Source organism: Procambarus clarkii, chromosome 82, assembly GCF_040958095.1.
Source record: "Procambarus clarkii isolate CNS0578487 chromosome 82, FALCON_Pclarkii_2.0, whole genome shotgun sequence".
Taxonomy (NCBI): Eukaryota; Metazoa; Arthropoda; class Malacostraca; order Decapoda; family Cambaridae; genus Procambarus; species Procambarus clarkii.
Window position 1 is genome coordinate 6,292,942 of NC_091231.1, and position 16,966 is coordinate 6,309,907.

At 42.8% G+C, this 16,966-nt stretch overlaps 2 protein-coding genes across 4 annotated transcripts in view; one reads left to right on the plus strand and one right to left on the minus strand.

The window, feature by feature from the left end:
* Window positions 1-16,966, minus strand: part of LOC123750532 (protein cab-1) — a 186,421-nt gene that overhangs the window by 142,724 nt on the left and 26,731 nt on the right. The window lies entirely within an intron of this gene.
* LOC138358251 (uncharacterized) lies at window positions 10,385-15,199 on the plus strand. 3 transcript variants are annotated; one of them, XR_011225288.1, is made up of 3 exons: window positions 10,385-11,338; window positions 14,152-14,262; window positions 15,006-15,021. XR_011225288.1 is itself a non-coding variant. In XM_069315998.1 (2 exons), exons 1-2 carry the CDS (start codon window positions 11,476-11,478, stop codon window positions 15,048-15,050), a joined length of 2,832 nt encoding a protein of 943 aa, XP_069172099.1. In that variant the 5' UTR covers window positions 11,407-11,475; the 3' UTR covers window positions 15,051-15,199. The 3 variants fall into 3 exon arrangements, 1 of the variants encoding a protein (XP_069172099.1); XR_011225287.1 differs by lacking the exon at window positions 14,152-14,262 and having other exon boundaries at window positions 15,006-15,139; XM_069315998.1 differs by lacking the exon at window positions 10,385-11,338 and having other exon boundaries at window positions 11,407-14,262; window positions 15,006-15,199.

Genomic DNA, 16,966 nt, shown 5'->3' on the forward strand with positions numbered 1-16,966 from the left:
CCTGATCTTCTGTCATGTTAGGGACTACAATCATCCCATAGCCTGATCTTCTGTCATGTTAGGGGCTACAATCATCCCATAGCTTGGTCTACTGTCATGTTGGGGGCTACAATCATCCCATAGCTTGGTCTACTGTCATGTTGGGGACTACAATCATCCCATAGCCATCCCATTTTTTGGTTTTACATCTCTCTCTCTCTCTCTCTCTCTCTCTCTCTCTCTCTCTCTCTCTCTCTCTCTCTTCTATGCTATCTTATCATCTCTGTACCTCAGTTTCTCGCCTTCCTCTGTCTCCTTATTTGGAGACTCTTCAGAGACGCTTTCTCTCTCTCTCTCTCTCTCTCTCTCTCTCTCTCTCTCTCTCTCTCCTCCTTCACTCCCGCTGGCCCCATCTCCCTCTCCCCCCCCTCCCTGACACCCATGAATGCAGTCGGGCTCCTATTGTACAGGAAATAAGGTCTGCCGCAACCTTTGCTGTTAGATAAATGATCTCATGGCACTATTTCAGACCACGACGCCATGTACAAGACCACAACACTCAGACCTCTCAGACTATATACATTAAGAAACAGACCTCTCAATGTACACACACACACACACACACTCAGAAATAGACATCTCAATATACAATGAGAATCAGACTTCTGTGTTTCCCTGTGAAATATACATCTCAGTGTATATACACAGATAAACGGCCCTCTTGGGATATATATATATATATATAACTGAAAACTCACAACCCAGAAGTGACTCGAACCCATACTCCCAGAAGCAACGCAACTGGTATGTACAAGACGCCTTAATCCACTTGACCATCACGACCGGACATAATGAGGTGATAGCCGAGGCTATTTGAACCACCCCACCGCCGGCACTCGGATAGTAATCTTGGGCATAGCATTTTACCAAATCACCTCATTCTTAATGTCATTCTCATTATGTCCGGTCGTGATGGTCAAGTGGATTAAGGCGTCTTGTACATACCAGTTGCGTTGCTTCTGGGAGTATGGGTTCGAGTCACTTCTGGGTTGTGAGTTTTCAGTTGCATATTGTCCTGGGGCCCATTCAGGCTTGTTCGCATATATATATATATATATATATATATATATATATATATATATATATATATATATATATATATATATATATATATATATATATATATCAGTATACATACACTGAGCAACAAACCTCAGTATATACACACATAGAGAGAAGGGGAAGGGGAAGGATTGGGAGTAAGGGGGGTGGGGAATGTTGGACATGAGAGGGAAGAGGCAGAGGAAAAGGAGAGGGAGAAGGGCGGGAAGGGGGAGGAGGGAATGGAGGTGAGGGGGGAGGGAACACACTTTCCCGGGCACCGCCGGGTACCCCCTTCTAGTAGGTCATAAAATATAATGGGCAGCATTATTTGGAAATGGGAAATATTAGCAGAGAGAGAGAGAGAGAGAGAGAGAGAGAGAGAGAGAGAGAGAGAGAGAGAGAGAGAGAGAGAGAGAGAGAGAGAGAGAGAGAGAGAGAGAGTGGCGCAGTGCTGGTGAGAGGGCTCCACAGTGGTAGAGAGGGTCCACAGTGGTAGAGAGGGTCCACAGTGGTAGAGAGGGCTCCACAGTGGTAGAGAGGGTCCACAGTGGCAGAGAGGGTCCACAGTGGTAGAGAGGGCTCCACAGTGGTAGAGAGGGCTCCACAGTGGTAGAGGGGGGGCGAGAGTGGTAAAGTAGGCCGGCCTGAAAGAGGTAGAGAGGCCGGGAGTAATCAAGCCAGGGCTCCTCAGTGGTATTATTTCATTAACTCAGACAGTTGATGAAGCGCCTGTGGAGACCTGCATCTCATTACACCAGCGACACCAACACCTGTTCTTAATTATCTTCCCGGAGACACTCGTCTCTTGGTTGTTGGTACGTGTCTCCTCTCCCGGTTGATGATTGATCAAGATTAAGCCACCCAAGAGGTGGCACGGGCATGAATAGCCCGTAAAGACGTCTCCCGGTGATTGATTGATAAAGATTAAGCCACCCAAGAGGTGGCACGGGCATGAATAGCCCGTAAAGACATCTCCCGGTGATTGATTGATAAAGATTAAGCCACACACAAGAGGTGGTACGGGCATGAATAGCCCGCAAAGCCGTCTCCCGGTGATTGATTGATAAAGATTAAGCCACACCCAAGAGGTGGCACGGGCATGAATAGCCCGTAAAGCCGTCTCCCGGTTGATTAGTGCACTTATATATACCCTTGTCCTAACCTAACCAGAGGACCCAAAACAGAAAACGGGACAGTACTGTCACTCTCGACAGTCGCTACCATTTTCTAGTACGCCGAAATGTTGGCTTTAGGTAGAGTATACGTCCAAAATGCGACGTTCTATTTGGAGGACGGCTTGAGCATTCAGGTCACACATTAATATTTACTCACTAGCATCACCCTTCCCCCTTACCCCTACCCCTACCCCCCCCCCCAACACAACCATAATAAGGCCCCCCCCCAACCTTCCACAACAACAACAACCCCCCCCCCTCCTTCCCTCTACCATCACTAAAATCAAACCTTTAAAAATCGAAACTGCGCCATATTTTTCCCAGGACGGACAAGAGGCTCCCCCCTCCCCCCCCCCCCCCTCCCTCCTCGTTCAAGAAAAGAATCAATGTTTGTTTGAGGAAGATAAGGCTTCTTTTATGGGTGAGTCGGCGGGAAGCCGGTCTGGCGGGGACAGGTGGACAGGCAAAAATGGAGGCAGCATATTTTATATAGCTGGGGGGAAATGATGAAGGAGGTGAAAAGTTCGCCGCCATTAGATAAAATATAGGAAAAAAAAACACACTATTGGACACTAAAATTCTGAAGAGGCTACGCTTTAAACTTAACCCGAGTCTTACTACTTATAGCTGAGTCTCCTGGATTGATCAACTATAAACAGCTGAAAGCAAAATGAAAAAAAAAAAAAATCATAGAATTTATTTTTAGTGGCGGTAATATGCGTCGCTTGTCAGCAAAATAGCCTAGGAAGAATATCGACCAAATTAAAACCTCGCCAAAACTTGCTGTGCGGGGTCCTCTGACGTAATAGGTTTCATGACGTCATTGGAGATATCTTAACATTTTGTATTCATTCTAACTTTATCGTTATAAAAACGTAGATGTGGGTTAGTATATATTATACCATGAGTCTGAAAGGCTTAAATATAATTCTGCTGCAGTCGGATGAGCTTCTATATTTAAACTTTAGCTCCGTAATAAATTAATATATGAATGCAGTTGTCATCCTCCTGTGTAACGTTGTCACCCTCCTGTGTAACGCTGTCACCCTCTCGTGTAACGCTGTCACCCTCCCGTGTAACGCTGTCACCCTCCCGTGTAATACTGTCACCCTCCCGTGTAACACTGTCACCCTCCCGTGTAACACTGTCACCCTCCCGTGTAACACTGTCACCCTCCCGTGTATCACTGTCACCATCCCGTGTATCACTGTCACCATCCCGTGTAACACTGTCACCATCCCGTGTAACACTGTCACCCTCCTGAGTAACGCTGTCACCCTCCCGTGTAACGCTGTCACCCTCCCGTGAAAGCATTTCCTGCCTTTAATAAAGTCTAATCTGGACTTTGTGTTTCCCACTTCCCGCCATCGTCAACACCCCCGTCAAGGAGCTCGTTTGACCCTCGCCAATCAAACGAGCTCCTGTTTTGTTTACCAGTTCAACACCGGTCTTCTTTCTTCTAGCTGTCAAGCACCACACCCTTCCTCACATCTTGATTTTAACTGGATACATACACCTTTAACTGGATACATACACCTTTAACTGGACACATACACCCTTAACTGGATACATACACCTTGAAAGGTTACCTGATTAACCACGCTGTGGATCTTACATCTTTCCTCAGCTTTGGCGGCTTTGTTTACAATTACTAAATAGTTTATGAGCGTGATAACAACCTTCACAATAACTTGATACTTGATAACTGAGCTTGATAACACTTCACAACCAAAGGTTGTTATTGTTATAAAGAATTTCGTAATGCTTCCGAGCTCGTAAACTGATTTACAAATGTAAACTAAGCCGTGTCGGGGCCGTCTGACACCCCCGTCAAGGTGACCGGGGCGCCTGACACCCCGTCAAGGTGTCCGGGGCGCCTGACACCCCGTCAAGGCGTCAGGGTGCGCTTGACACCTCTGTTAATAAGTGTCTGAGGGTGCCTGCCACCACTTTAAAGTATCAAGGGCCAATGAGTGGCACGCATCACTTCCTTATCTTATCGAAGTCCTCATTTCACACTAGCTCTCAGTCCCCGTGCCGCCCCCCCCCCACCCTCCTGCCTCCCTCCCTCCCTCACCCCTTCCTCCAGCTTCCCTCACTTCCTGTTCTCCACCACCCGCCCACCTGCCTCTCAACCCACCACCCACCTGTCAACCCTCCACCCGCCCACCTGCCTGTCAACCCACCACCCGCCCACCTGCCTGTCTAACCCACCACCCGCCCACCTGCCTGTCAACCCACCACCCGCCCACCTGCCTGTCAACCCTCCACCCGCCCACCTGCCTGTCAACCCTCCACCCGCCCACCTGTCTGTCAACCCATCACCCGCCCACCTGCCTGTCAACCCTCCGCCCGCCCACCTATCCACCTCCTCCCGGAGCTCCCGAGAGGAAGAGCTACCCCGCAGCAACCCAGCCAATGGGGGCCCAGCTCCCAGTCCAGCAGCCAATCAGCGACCAAGCCTTCGCCACGGCAGATACCGGCTCCTAACACTCCCCAGCACGGTGTACGCTCTAACCACGGGGGCTACCAGGAATGTGTGAGGATTCTGAAGATACTCTACGCTGCAAATGGCCTCCCGACTTTCGCCGTCCCTGAGGAAGTCTACCTCTACCCCAGTTACGAGTTCTTCTCTGACCCAGACATCAATGTGAACGCCGCCGCGGTCATAGATCTTCTGTCCATTGCTGCAACACCCGTTCCGGTAGGTACAGTGGAGGAAGCAGCACCGGAACCTTACATCCGACGACATATACTGCAGCGTCACCCACCATCCCTGTATCTGCCGTACCTCCTTCAGAACCATCTACCATCGCGCCACGGACCCTGTACACGCCCACTGAGCCTTCTACTCCGGCTGCAGGACCGGCTGCTACTCAACCTCTAAGGACCACTGTCTCTGCTTGTGATTCAAGCGATTCGTCAGACAAAGATGTCTCAGTTGGAGCGTCATGCCCTCCCCAACTTAAGTCCAACTACAGACCTCAACATTTCCTTCTGGACACCACACCTACAACCTCGAACGACAATGAACAAATCCACAAGGGCCATGACGAGGATTCGAACCTGCGTCCAAGAGCATCCCAGTTGCTCGAGCAACTGCTAGAGTAGCAAGAGCAGAGTTGTCTCGAACGACAACTCTGCAATGTCAAGACGTAAGACTACCACGAACCCCAAGAAAACCAACGACCCAAGCTTGACGCAACATGCCAGTAGAAGGAAGTAAGAGGAGCTGTGAGGTCAGAAGACCGGCAGACGAAGACCTAACGGTGAAGTAACACCAACAACTGCCACCAACTGGTAGTAGTCGTTGGTGTTACCACTCTAAACAGCCTAGGAGTCGAGCCCCTGTGCGACGCCCGGGGATGCACGTGGACAACGAGGACACCGTAGAGTATCACTGCCATGTCAAACCCGCGGTGGTTAGACCACAGAGCTCTGCTCCTCCTCCTCCCAATTGTACCCTGTTCCCTGCTCGCGTTTTCTGCATCCTCGATCCAGCCTTCCATCCCCCTGCTTACCTGCCCTAGGGTCTTGGATTCGAAATATTACGTTAGTGAGAATTATCTGATTTATAATAATAATAATAATAATAATATAATAATAATAATAATAATAATAATAATAATAATAATAATAATGAGGTGTACCCATCAGAGGTGACTCCGAGGCTGGCAGGGAGAGACCAGGTAGGGAGGGGGAGCAGGCCCCTTGGAGCCACATTGACAAGTCAGAGCAGGAAGGACGAAAATGACTTTTCTGGCTGTAATCTCAAGTTGGGAGGGGGGGATAGGTATGAGAGAGGGGGGGTGTGTAGGTGGAAAGAGGGAGACAGAAGAAGGAAGAGAGGCTTCCTAGCCCCAGCCTACACACACTCTTGTAACAGTTTGGTTGTTAGGTTGTTACAACATGGGCCATTTCATAGGATGAACCACACACATAGTGACTTTCCTCTACCATGTGGGTCACTTTCTTGGCCAGAGAGGCCACTCCCCTTTCCAGCATGGTGCTCTCATTGGCCTGTTCACACTAAGGTGCTCTGTCATTGGCTCGTTCATGCGCTCTATTTTTGGCCCGTTCACACTCAGGTACTCTGTCATTGGCCCGTTCACACTCAGGTGCTCTGTCATTGGCCCGTTCACACTCAGGTACTCTGTCATTGGTCCGTTCAAACTCAGGTACTCTGTCATTGGTCCGTTCAAACTCAGGTGCTCTGACATTGGTCTATTCACGCTCAGGTACTCCGTTTCAAGCGCAGGAGTTGAAGACTATAGCAGTGGGTACACACAATGTTGCAGCTGCCTCATTCAGGATCCATGGTGAGATCTTGTCGGGGCTTGTCGCCCTCATCACATCCAGCTCCTTTGTTTCCTCTGATGTTACTTCTATTTCAATCATTAATTCTTCTAGTAGCACTTGTTCCATTAAGAGTCGTAGGTCTGAAGACATTTCTCGTTCATATTTAAAACCTGCTTGAAAGCTTTTATTGAGGTCTTCACACACTTCTTTATCATTCTTTGTGTAGCCTCCGCCTCTTTTACGTAGTCTGATCACTTGCTCGTTTACCGACATATTTCTCCTCATGTGGCTTTATAGTATATAGAAAATTATATGGCATTCAAGGCCAAGGCTGATCCTTGGCCTTGGAGGCTATATCATTTTTATACTGCTTCGCTGCTGCTCTACGAACTCCCTTGTATTTATTCCTTATTCTCGAATATATGCTGTGGTTCTCCTCTGATGTATGTGTGTGTGTAATTATCTAAGTGTAATCCTTTCACTTGGGCTGTATGGGGCTCGAACCGTGGACCCCAAGCGTGTGAGGCTATCCATCTATCCATCCATCCATGTATACAGCCCAGGTGAATAGAATGTTAATTTCCACGGAAATGTTGATGATAATTTACCCAAGTGTAGTTACGAAGATGAGAGCTACGCTCGCGGTGTCCCGTCTTCCCAGTACTCTTTGTCATATAACGCTTTGAATCTCTCTCTCTCTCTCTCTCTCTCTCTCTCTCTCTCTCTCTCTCTCTCTCTCTCTCTCTCTCTCTCTCTCTCTCTCTATATATATATATATATATATATATATATATATATATATATATATATATATATTTTGGTAGCAGTCTTTCCTGTAGACATATATTATTAAATATGACCGAAAAAGTAAGATTAATAATTCTAACACGAATTTTCTCTATCTTTCTTACGTTTCTTTTCACTGTTGATGGTAATTCAAAGATCAATTCTCCAAAATTCATAGATAAAAATTCATAGATAAAAATTCATCAAATAAAAATGAATTTTGGAGAATTGATCTTTGAATTACCATCAACAGTGAAAAGAAACGTAAGAAAGATAGAGAAAATTCGTGTTAGAATTATTAATCTTACTTTTTTGGTCATATTTAATAATATATATATATATATATATATATATATATATATATATATATATATATATATAAATATATATATATATATATATATATATATATATATATATATATATATATATATATATATAGGTGTAACCTTCACTTCCCGAGTCTCTCCTGGCTATTATATATATATATATATATATATATATATATATATATATATATATATATATATATATATATATATATATATATTTATATATGTATATTTGTATATATATATGTATATTGTATATTGTACATTGTGTTACATTGTGTATTGTGTATATATATTTGTATATTGTATATATACAATATATATATATTGTATATATATATTTGTATATATATGTATATATGTATATATATATGTATATTTATATATATATTATATTATTTTTGTATCAACCCATGTATATCTTGTAACCATCAAATGCATAATAAAGCACAAAAAATAAAAAAGGAAGGGGGTGGTAGGAGAAAAGCACACAGAAACTGTATTGGAGGGGATCTAAACATTCCCTCTAATGCGTTATGCGTGGTTTCCTCCGAGGCTATGCGTCCCCCTTCTTCCAGCTAGAGCCTATATATATATATATATATATATATATATATATATATATAGAGTTGTGTGAGAAATATAACGTATGAGTGAGTGAGTGTCTGTGGGAAATTTATTGTTTCTTTCCGGCGGAAATATCCAATTTCAGAGAAACAAGCGAGGCTGAGTGAAGACCACAAACTCAGAGGCCATCAGCAGGCGAGAGAAACACTTAGGGTTTAATAGCCAGGAGAGACTCGGGAAGTGAAGGTTACACCTAACACCTCTTAATCTACCAAAGATGACCCGATTAAAAGTGAGAGAGAGAGAGAGAGAGAGAGAGAGAGAGAGAGAGAGAGAGAGAGAGAGAGAGAGAGAGAGAGAGAGAGAGAGAGAGAGAGAGATGAAATTTACATACATTATCATGTCTTACTTATTACTTATTGCTACGTATTGCAGAAAGAACCCCCCATTAACGTGATGTATCAATGAAGTCCCTAGGAGTCGTAAGAGAAGCGATCAAACCCTCCAAGGTTCGAATCCCCACTCATATGGCTCCTACTGAATTTGTCATTAAATCACTGTTAATTAATAAAAAAACTTGAAACAACCAATTATCTCACTGAGAGTGCCATTTTATACGACGCTGAAACATTCAAAGTGTTCAAATCTCATATAGTTTATTATCTATTATTATCTATTATTATCTATCTATTATTAGCGTCTATTATTAAATAGACACTTAATAATAGACGTTTAATGTTTCCTATATTGAAATTTCTCTTAAATAGGAAACGAAATATGACAAAAATTAAATATTTTTGACAATGGAAAGTCAAAAATAGTTTCCAGTTACATGTCCACGAGTCATGGAAAAATGGCGGGAAGCCCGCTGCGTGCCCTGGGCGGCGGTGGGAGGAGCAGGAGGCCAGGTCACGCCCCGGGGAGGCGGGGCAACACGCTTATGCCATCAGGGAGGCGCCCACGGTGGCAGGAGGCAGGGGGGCAGGAGGCAGGGGAGGGCAGGAGGCAGGGGAGGGCAGGAGGCAGGGAGGCAGGAGGCAGGGGAGGGCAGGAGGCAGGGGAGGGCAGGAGGCAGGGAGGCAGGAGGCAGGGGAGGGCAGGGCGGCAGAAGGCAGAGGAGGGCAGATACTGGCTTCAGGACAGCAAGGAGCGAACATCCAGATGGTGGGACCCGAGCGCTGAATAGGACGCCAGTGGGAGGAAAAAGGAGGGATGGGAAGGGATAGTGATGAAAGGGGGATAGGAAGGGGGGAAAGGGGGTAAAGAGAGGAATTTCTCAAAGACCGTGTGGGAAATGGAGTCCTGGCATGGGTGGTCACAGATAAATACGGTGTGTCGCGGGGCCGCGGCATGTTGACCCCCATCTATCTGCGAGTCCATTTTACCATCAAATGAAAACTAAAGAAACTTGAGTTGCAATCTCCACTAACTTTTTAAGCTGTTTCCTGTTTAAACCAGACTTATATAAACATTCTTAAGTTCGACCATCCACGCTCATCTGTGACGTCTCTTGAAGTGGGTCATTTGTAAACAAGTTCAAAACCTACATTAGACTTAACTTCAGCAATTACCTATTAAACGCCTATTAAAATTGGTCTACAGCTATTAAACACTAATTTTTGTATATGTTTGTGAGTGTATATGAACTGACCTCTTTCAGTCTGTAGGATCGAGTTTTAGCTCTAGGAATCCGCCTTTAAAATTGCCGGTTTTCTAATGTAATGACTCGCAACCTATTTCTCTATCATAACTACTCTTGAAACTATTAAGGGAGCTGGCTTCTACAGCCTGCTCTTTTAGTTCCATCCATTTCTCACTTCTCTTACACTAAATAAAACTTTCTAATATACTTACGACTCATCAGTTTCTCAAGCTCCATCCACGCCCTCTTGTTATATTTGTATTCATTGTGGACATTTCTTCATTTTCAAACGTTGCCAATCACCACATGTATTTAGCGTGTGTCTATCATGTCTCCTCTCTCTTTACCATGTTCTTTACCAGACCTTCGCCATGCCTTATTCCTCACAGTTCAGGGACAAGCCTCCAAGCAAACCTCAGTACCTTTCTTGGTTTCTTATGATTTTTTTTATGAAAGTGCCACGATGGGGCGGAATACCGTACAGTAATCTGGATGCTGTTACGTACTCCTAGCAGAATACGTATATAAATTTAAAATAAATATTATTTTATTTTATCATTGCATGTATATGTACACACATTGTGTTTTGGGTAAATTGTCGTGTGGTTTGGCAGCGTCAGTGGACAGGAGAGCGGTTGTCTCTGCACACGTCTATTACTTGTTTGATACGGGAAAGCTGGACCTGTTCAGTTTGAGAGTTCCAGATGTCACTTTTATTTAGTTAGGAATTGTTTTATATACTGTAATTAAACAGGTGTCATTATACTTATATATTTTGTAAGTCACTATTATATGTAACTTGCAGTCTTATGTGTTTTGAGAACAAGTGGTTGTTCAATTAGTTTATAATATTAAAAAGTCCTTAGTTTCCATCCCTCATCCTGGGATGAGGCAGACGGGAGGTGAGACTGTGGGTGGCGACAGAGCGAGAGTTCAGTAGCTTCGGGGATCTAGGAGGAGTAACAAGTGGGAGATAAGTCTGTTATTATTCATTTGTTGCCATAATTACTATTATATATATTGTGACATGACTATACAATCATATTCTATAAGTTAACTTTACCATCTGTGTTTTTATATTATACTGTTTTGAATATATAGCTATCATATTGTGTATCTATTCTTCAGTCCTAAATGAAGATTCTATTTTATGCTCATTACCAATTCAAGGGGTTATACTGGTGATTCGCTATTGAGAACAGCAGTTGTGTCGTATCCCTAGACTTATTAAAGTTTGGCTGCTGTAGGATCACGAGCCGTAACGTACGATAGGTAACAAAGAGTTATGGGGGCCTGTGCCGGGAAATATTGTCCCACTTTTAACTTAACTATGCTAATCTAACCTTGCCTTCCTAGGTACCAGTGTCAAGTGTCTCTGTGTGTTTCTTAAGAACTATTCCATGTGCCAAGCAAGCCTTCCTGTGTGTCAAGTAACAACGTTTCACGATTTTGAGGTAAGTCATCCTATATATTTTGTTTGTGCAGTGAGGCCAAGCGAATTTTCAGTGTGGTGACAATTTTACAGTGAAGTGTAGTGCAGTGCCATTATTTTAATTATTTTTTGTGAATCAAGTGCCAAGTGTTAGTAACGATGGAGGAGAAAGTTGCAGCGTTGGTGGCTCACCCAGACTTTGAAGGGATTCAGAACCTTAAAAAGACTGAGTTAATACAAATGGCAAATCATTTGGAATTGACCGCCAGCAATAGAATGGTTAAAGCCCAAATATTGAAAGTCATTGTGACGCATTTTGTTGAGAATGGGGATTTAGGTGAAGAAATTCTAGAGGAGTTAAGAGAGGAGTCGAGTGATCAGATGACGTTAAAGCGTCTTGAGTTAGAAGCTCGCCAATTAGAGCTTGAAGCTCAAAAAGAACAGAAAATATTAGAGGCTGAAGCTCAGCAGAGGGAGCTTGAGACTAGGCGTTTAGAAATTGCGGCACAAAACCAGAGAGGTTTAATTGAGTTGCAACTTGAAGCCACAAAGAAGCAACAATTAGAGATTCAACAACAAATGGCTGACACTAACTTCAGGCTTGAATCACAGCGTATGGCAGCTGGGCATGGAAATACTAGTAATGTTTCAACAAATAGTGATAATAATCCCATCAGGATGAATAAGTATATAGAGTTGCCCAAGTTCAATGAGGAAGATCCTGAGGTTTTCTTTGCACATTTTAATAAAATTGCCATCAGTATGAACTGGCCAAGGGATCAGTGGGTAGCCATTATGCAGTCTCAATTTAAGGGGCGTAGTCAGGAGGTTTTCACATCCCTCCCTGACGCTCATAGTTTTGATTATGACTTTGTAAAGACAAGCATCCTAAATGCTTATCAATTAAATCCAGAGGCACACAGGCAAAAGTTCAGAAATCTAAGGAGGACAAGTGATCAGACAATAGCAGATTTTACTCGTCAGAAGACGAAATTTTGTAACAGATGGTTAAAGTCACTTCCAGTCACTGATTTTGATGCTCTAAAGAATCTTCTTATAATGGAGGAAGTATTGTCATGTCTCCCAGACCAGTTGTCTACTTTTATGGCAGAACAAAAGAATGTAACAGACATTGATGAGCTGTCAAAGCTCGCGGATGAGCATGAGTTGCTGACTAAGGCCCCGTTTACGGCCACTTCACCTAAGTCTAGTCGTAGAGTAAATTATAATGCTCACCGAACTCCTTATCAGAATCCATCCAGTCCTAGTACTCCAGTTACTCCCATGAGCTCTTCTCTTACAAAACCTAACCCTGCTACTTCATTGTCAGGAATGTCAAATAATAATAAGGTTATTTCTAAACCTACAGTTGGTTCTACCAGTGTGTCCACTGTAAGGTCCTGTTCCCATTGTAAGAGAAAAGGCCATGGAATTCATTCATGTTTTATATTGCACCCTGAGTTACGACCAACTGGTCTCATTTATTGCAGAGGTGTGCAAAATAAACTTACTAATAAACATGTAACTGTAAACCCCAATTGGGTGAAACAGTATTCACCATATATGTCTTCAGGTGAAGTCTTGTGTATTAATGGAAAGTGGAAGCCAGTGGTTATTCTTCGTGATACAGGTGCTTCCCAAACCATAATTTCATCCAGTATTCTTTCTGATGTTAAAAAGAGAGAGACAGGAAAGTTTGTTGTTCTTCAGAGTGTTGCAGGATGTAAAACTGTACCTCTAATAGACATTAATTTCAGATCCACCATTACACCACGTTTATGCACTGTGGGTGTTAGTACACAGTTGCCCATCCCAGGTGTGGATGTTATATTGGGTAATGATGTGGCCATAAATCATGTTGTGGGTGAGAATGATCCCCGTTTGTGTAAACAGCCCGTTGCAGACCATGTTTATTCTGCCTGTGCTGAAGTTAGTTCTATGAATGAACCTGTTGTAGAAGATGGTTTTGTCCATTCTACCTGTGCTGATGTCAGTACTAATATAAATCCAGTTGTCAGTTCTGATGTTGTTACTCAAGCATTTGTTCCAGTAACCAGTACCCCTTCAGTGGAGAAGTGGGATGTGGTTGTTCCAGATTCCTGTGTGGCCGATTCAGTTGTTGAGAGTAAGCCTGATACTATGACTCTGCTTTATTCCAATAAATTGGGAAAGGATGTCCATGTACCATTGTCTTGCCCGCTCACTACGAACGTTGTGCCAGGAGTTGAGAGAAACTTAAAAGCCACGACTCTGTATTCCAGCCAAGTGAATGGTCTAGGACAAGATGTCGGGTTGGCAGAAGTATTCCCGCTCACTCCAAGTTTAGAATCAGTTGTCGAGAGTAAGTCCGTTGTAGAGGCCCCGCCTCACCCTAGTCAAGGTGATATAATAGGGGAGGAGGTCAAACTACCTGTTACTTGCCCGCTCGCTTCAGATTCCCTTCATTTATGTGCTTTGAGTAGAACTGACCCTAAGATTTCAGAGAGAAGCAAGGAGACAGTCTGTACTGTAGATCCAGTTTTGGAGAGTGTGGGAAAGCAGCCAGAGGATCAGCTTCTGTTGAGTAGATGGAGACCCATTGAGCCTCCCTCTTCAGTTGTCTGTGAGGATGTGACCCAGCTTGGTAGTGATATTATTGATTGTGAGCAGACAGTACTCCAAGCAGCTCCAGAAGTCATGGGAGGAAATTTTGGTAAAATCATTAAGAGTGATAAAGCAGCAATTGGATCTAAGTTGAGGAGTTGTGATTCTTATTCTATGTGGAGGAAGTATTTCTCATTGTGTACATTGAGTCAGAGTGTGTGTAGGATGTTGAACTCTACTTTTATTCTGCAGGAGCCATTTTCTTGTGAAGTAATGGACTGTGGGACATCTTTGTCAAGCCTTGTGGTTGAGCAGAGAGAGTTTACTCAAGTAGGTTGTGCACCCAGCAGTTCTGAGGAAGTGGTGAGTTATGCTAGAGCAGTGTCTCTATATTCAGATCCAGTTAATTTTGATGCACGAGTGATAAAAGTGTATGTTCCACTCAAGTGTGGTGTTGACTTTCAGAGTCATATTGGTGTTGACCTTCAGAGTCATATTGTGGGTGAAAGATTAAATCATACTGGGGAGCAGATGTTTGAGGCTCCAGGTGTGAAATTCAAGTTGGACGATAAGGTTATCCTACCTAGAGTTAATTATTGTGAAGGGTTTCAGATTGTCCTTGGGCGTTTTCCAGGTAATCTGCTGTTCATCTTCAAGATGTTCAGACCCTTAAACCTCTTGGTTGATTGGTTGTCATCAGACGTAAATCACTTGGGAAGTGATGGTGAGGATTGTAACGTTTTCGGCATGTTTTATTTAGTCTCTTGGAAGACTAGACGGTTGATGAAAGTGTGTGTTGTGTTCAAGTTCACCATCAAGGAGTGTGAACTTGTCTTGAGAGTTCTGATTGAGATATGGTGCCTAGGCATATGCCTGTTTTCTTTCACTGATCGTTATGACAGAGTTATGAGGCAATTGATTTCTGTGTTCCTTATGGATCATCTGAGTCAGTTCGATCAGGTAGTCTTTGCACTAATCTTGGGTTGTATTTCTTGGTTGGAAGGTCAAAGGTTTGATAAGTCGGTGTCTTGTGTTTCGGAAGGTTCTATGAATGGGAAAGTTTTATGCATAATTGTGAGGTTTAATGCTACTTTCTCTAATTTTAGTATCCATTGGGCGAGAGTATGTGTTCCACAGAGGATCAAGAGTGATGAGCAGATGTCTGTGTCAGAGCATACCCAGGAGAAGTCCCAACTCAACTCAACATACAGCCTGCTTCACTTAAGCAGTTCAGCTCCAGAAAAAGGGAGTAATGGAAAATCGAGGCTGTCTTGGGAAAATTCACCATGTGGAAAAGGAATCACATGGAAAAATGAAACTGAACTTGGAGAAATAGTAGAAACATATGAAAAACTAAATTGCCATGATAACTGTGTGAAAGCAGCTACCGTTATTGACAATTCTATTCATGCTACTAATGATACTGTTGTAGATAGGTGTGTGAAATATGATCTAAAACAAAGTGAAATAAATGAGATAGTACCTTGGAGAGATAAATTTGCATACTCCAGTGACACATATGTAGAACATAGTCATAAGACTGAAATTTCTGAGTTTCCTGTAAGACTATATTTGGAGTGTTTTCATTTTTGTCCAGAGATGTGTTCTTATTACTTATACATGTTTGGTGTAATTAATACCATAAATCTCAAGTGTCATACATTTTACTTTGAAAAAATGCCATTGATCTTCAATCCATTGCATTTTTTTTCTTGGAGGTGGAAGTGTTACGTACTCCTAGCAGAATACGTATATAAATTTAAAATAAATATTATTTTATTTTATCATTGCATGTATATGTACACACATTGTGTTTTGGGTAAATTGTCGTGTGGTTTGGCAGCGTCAGTGGACAGGAGAGCGGTTGTCTCTGCACACGTCTATTACTTGTTTGATACGGGAAAGCTGGACCTGTTCAGTTTGAGAGTTCCAGATGTCACTTTTATTTAGTTAGGAATTGTTTTATATACTGTAATTAAACAGGTGTCATTATACTTATATATTTTGTAAGTCACTATTATATGTAACTTGCAGTCTTATGTGTTTTGAGAACAAGTGGTTGTTCAATTAGTTTATAATATTAAAAAGTCCTTAGTTTCCATCCCTCATCCTGGGATGAGGCAGACGGGAGGTGAGACTGTGGGTGGCGACAGAGCGAGAGTTCAGTAGCTTCGGGGATCTAGGAGGAGTAACAAGTGGGAGATAAGTCTGTTATTATTCATTTGTTGCCATAATTACTATTATATATATTGTGACATGACTATACAATCATATTCTATAAGTTAACTTTACCATCTGTGTTTTTATATTATACTGTTTTGAATATATAGCTATCATATTGTGTATCTATTCTTCAGTCCTAAATGAAGATTCTATTTTATGCTCATTACCAATTCAAGGGGTTATACTGGTGATTCGCTATTGAGAACAGCAGTTGTGTCGTATCCCTAGACTTATTAAAGTTTGGCTGCTGTAGGATCACGAGCCGTAACGTACGATAGGTAACAGATGCCTCCTTAATTAGATTCCTGAATGATGTTCTGATTTTTGCCAGTATGCTGCTGATGTTATCCTACTTGTATGGGCCTCCGGAGTTAAGCATTACAGGTAAGGTAATTTACCTTCGTTGTGTACCGTCCTTCTGATCTACTGGAACCTGTTCTGGTTTCCATCATTGTTGGTGTTGTAATCCCCTAGTAGCCATTTTGGGGGATCAAATCTGCAGCTTCTCTAAGTCATCTTGGAGTATTTTACCATCTTTATCTTTGAAAACTCTTCATATTAATTTATCATCATAGGCAAACATTGACATAGGATTCAACATCTGTTTATAGTTCATAAACATAAATGAGAAATAACATGGGTCCCTTACCCGGATCCTTGAGGTACTCTGTGTGTGTATTCACCTACTTGTGCTTGCGGGGGTTGAGCTCTGCTCTTTCGGCCCGCCTCTCAACTATCAATCATCAACTGTTACTAACTACCGTAACAGCTGTCTAACTATCAGGTACCTATTTACTGCTAGGTAATAGTGTATCAGGGTGAAAAAAAACTCTGCCCATTTGTT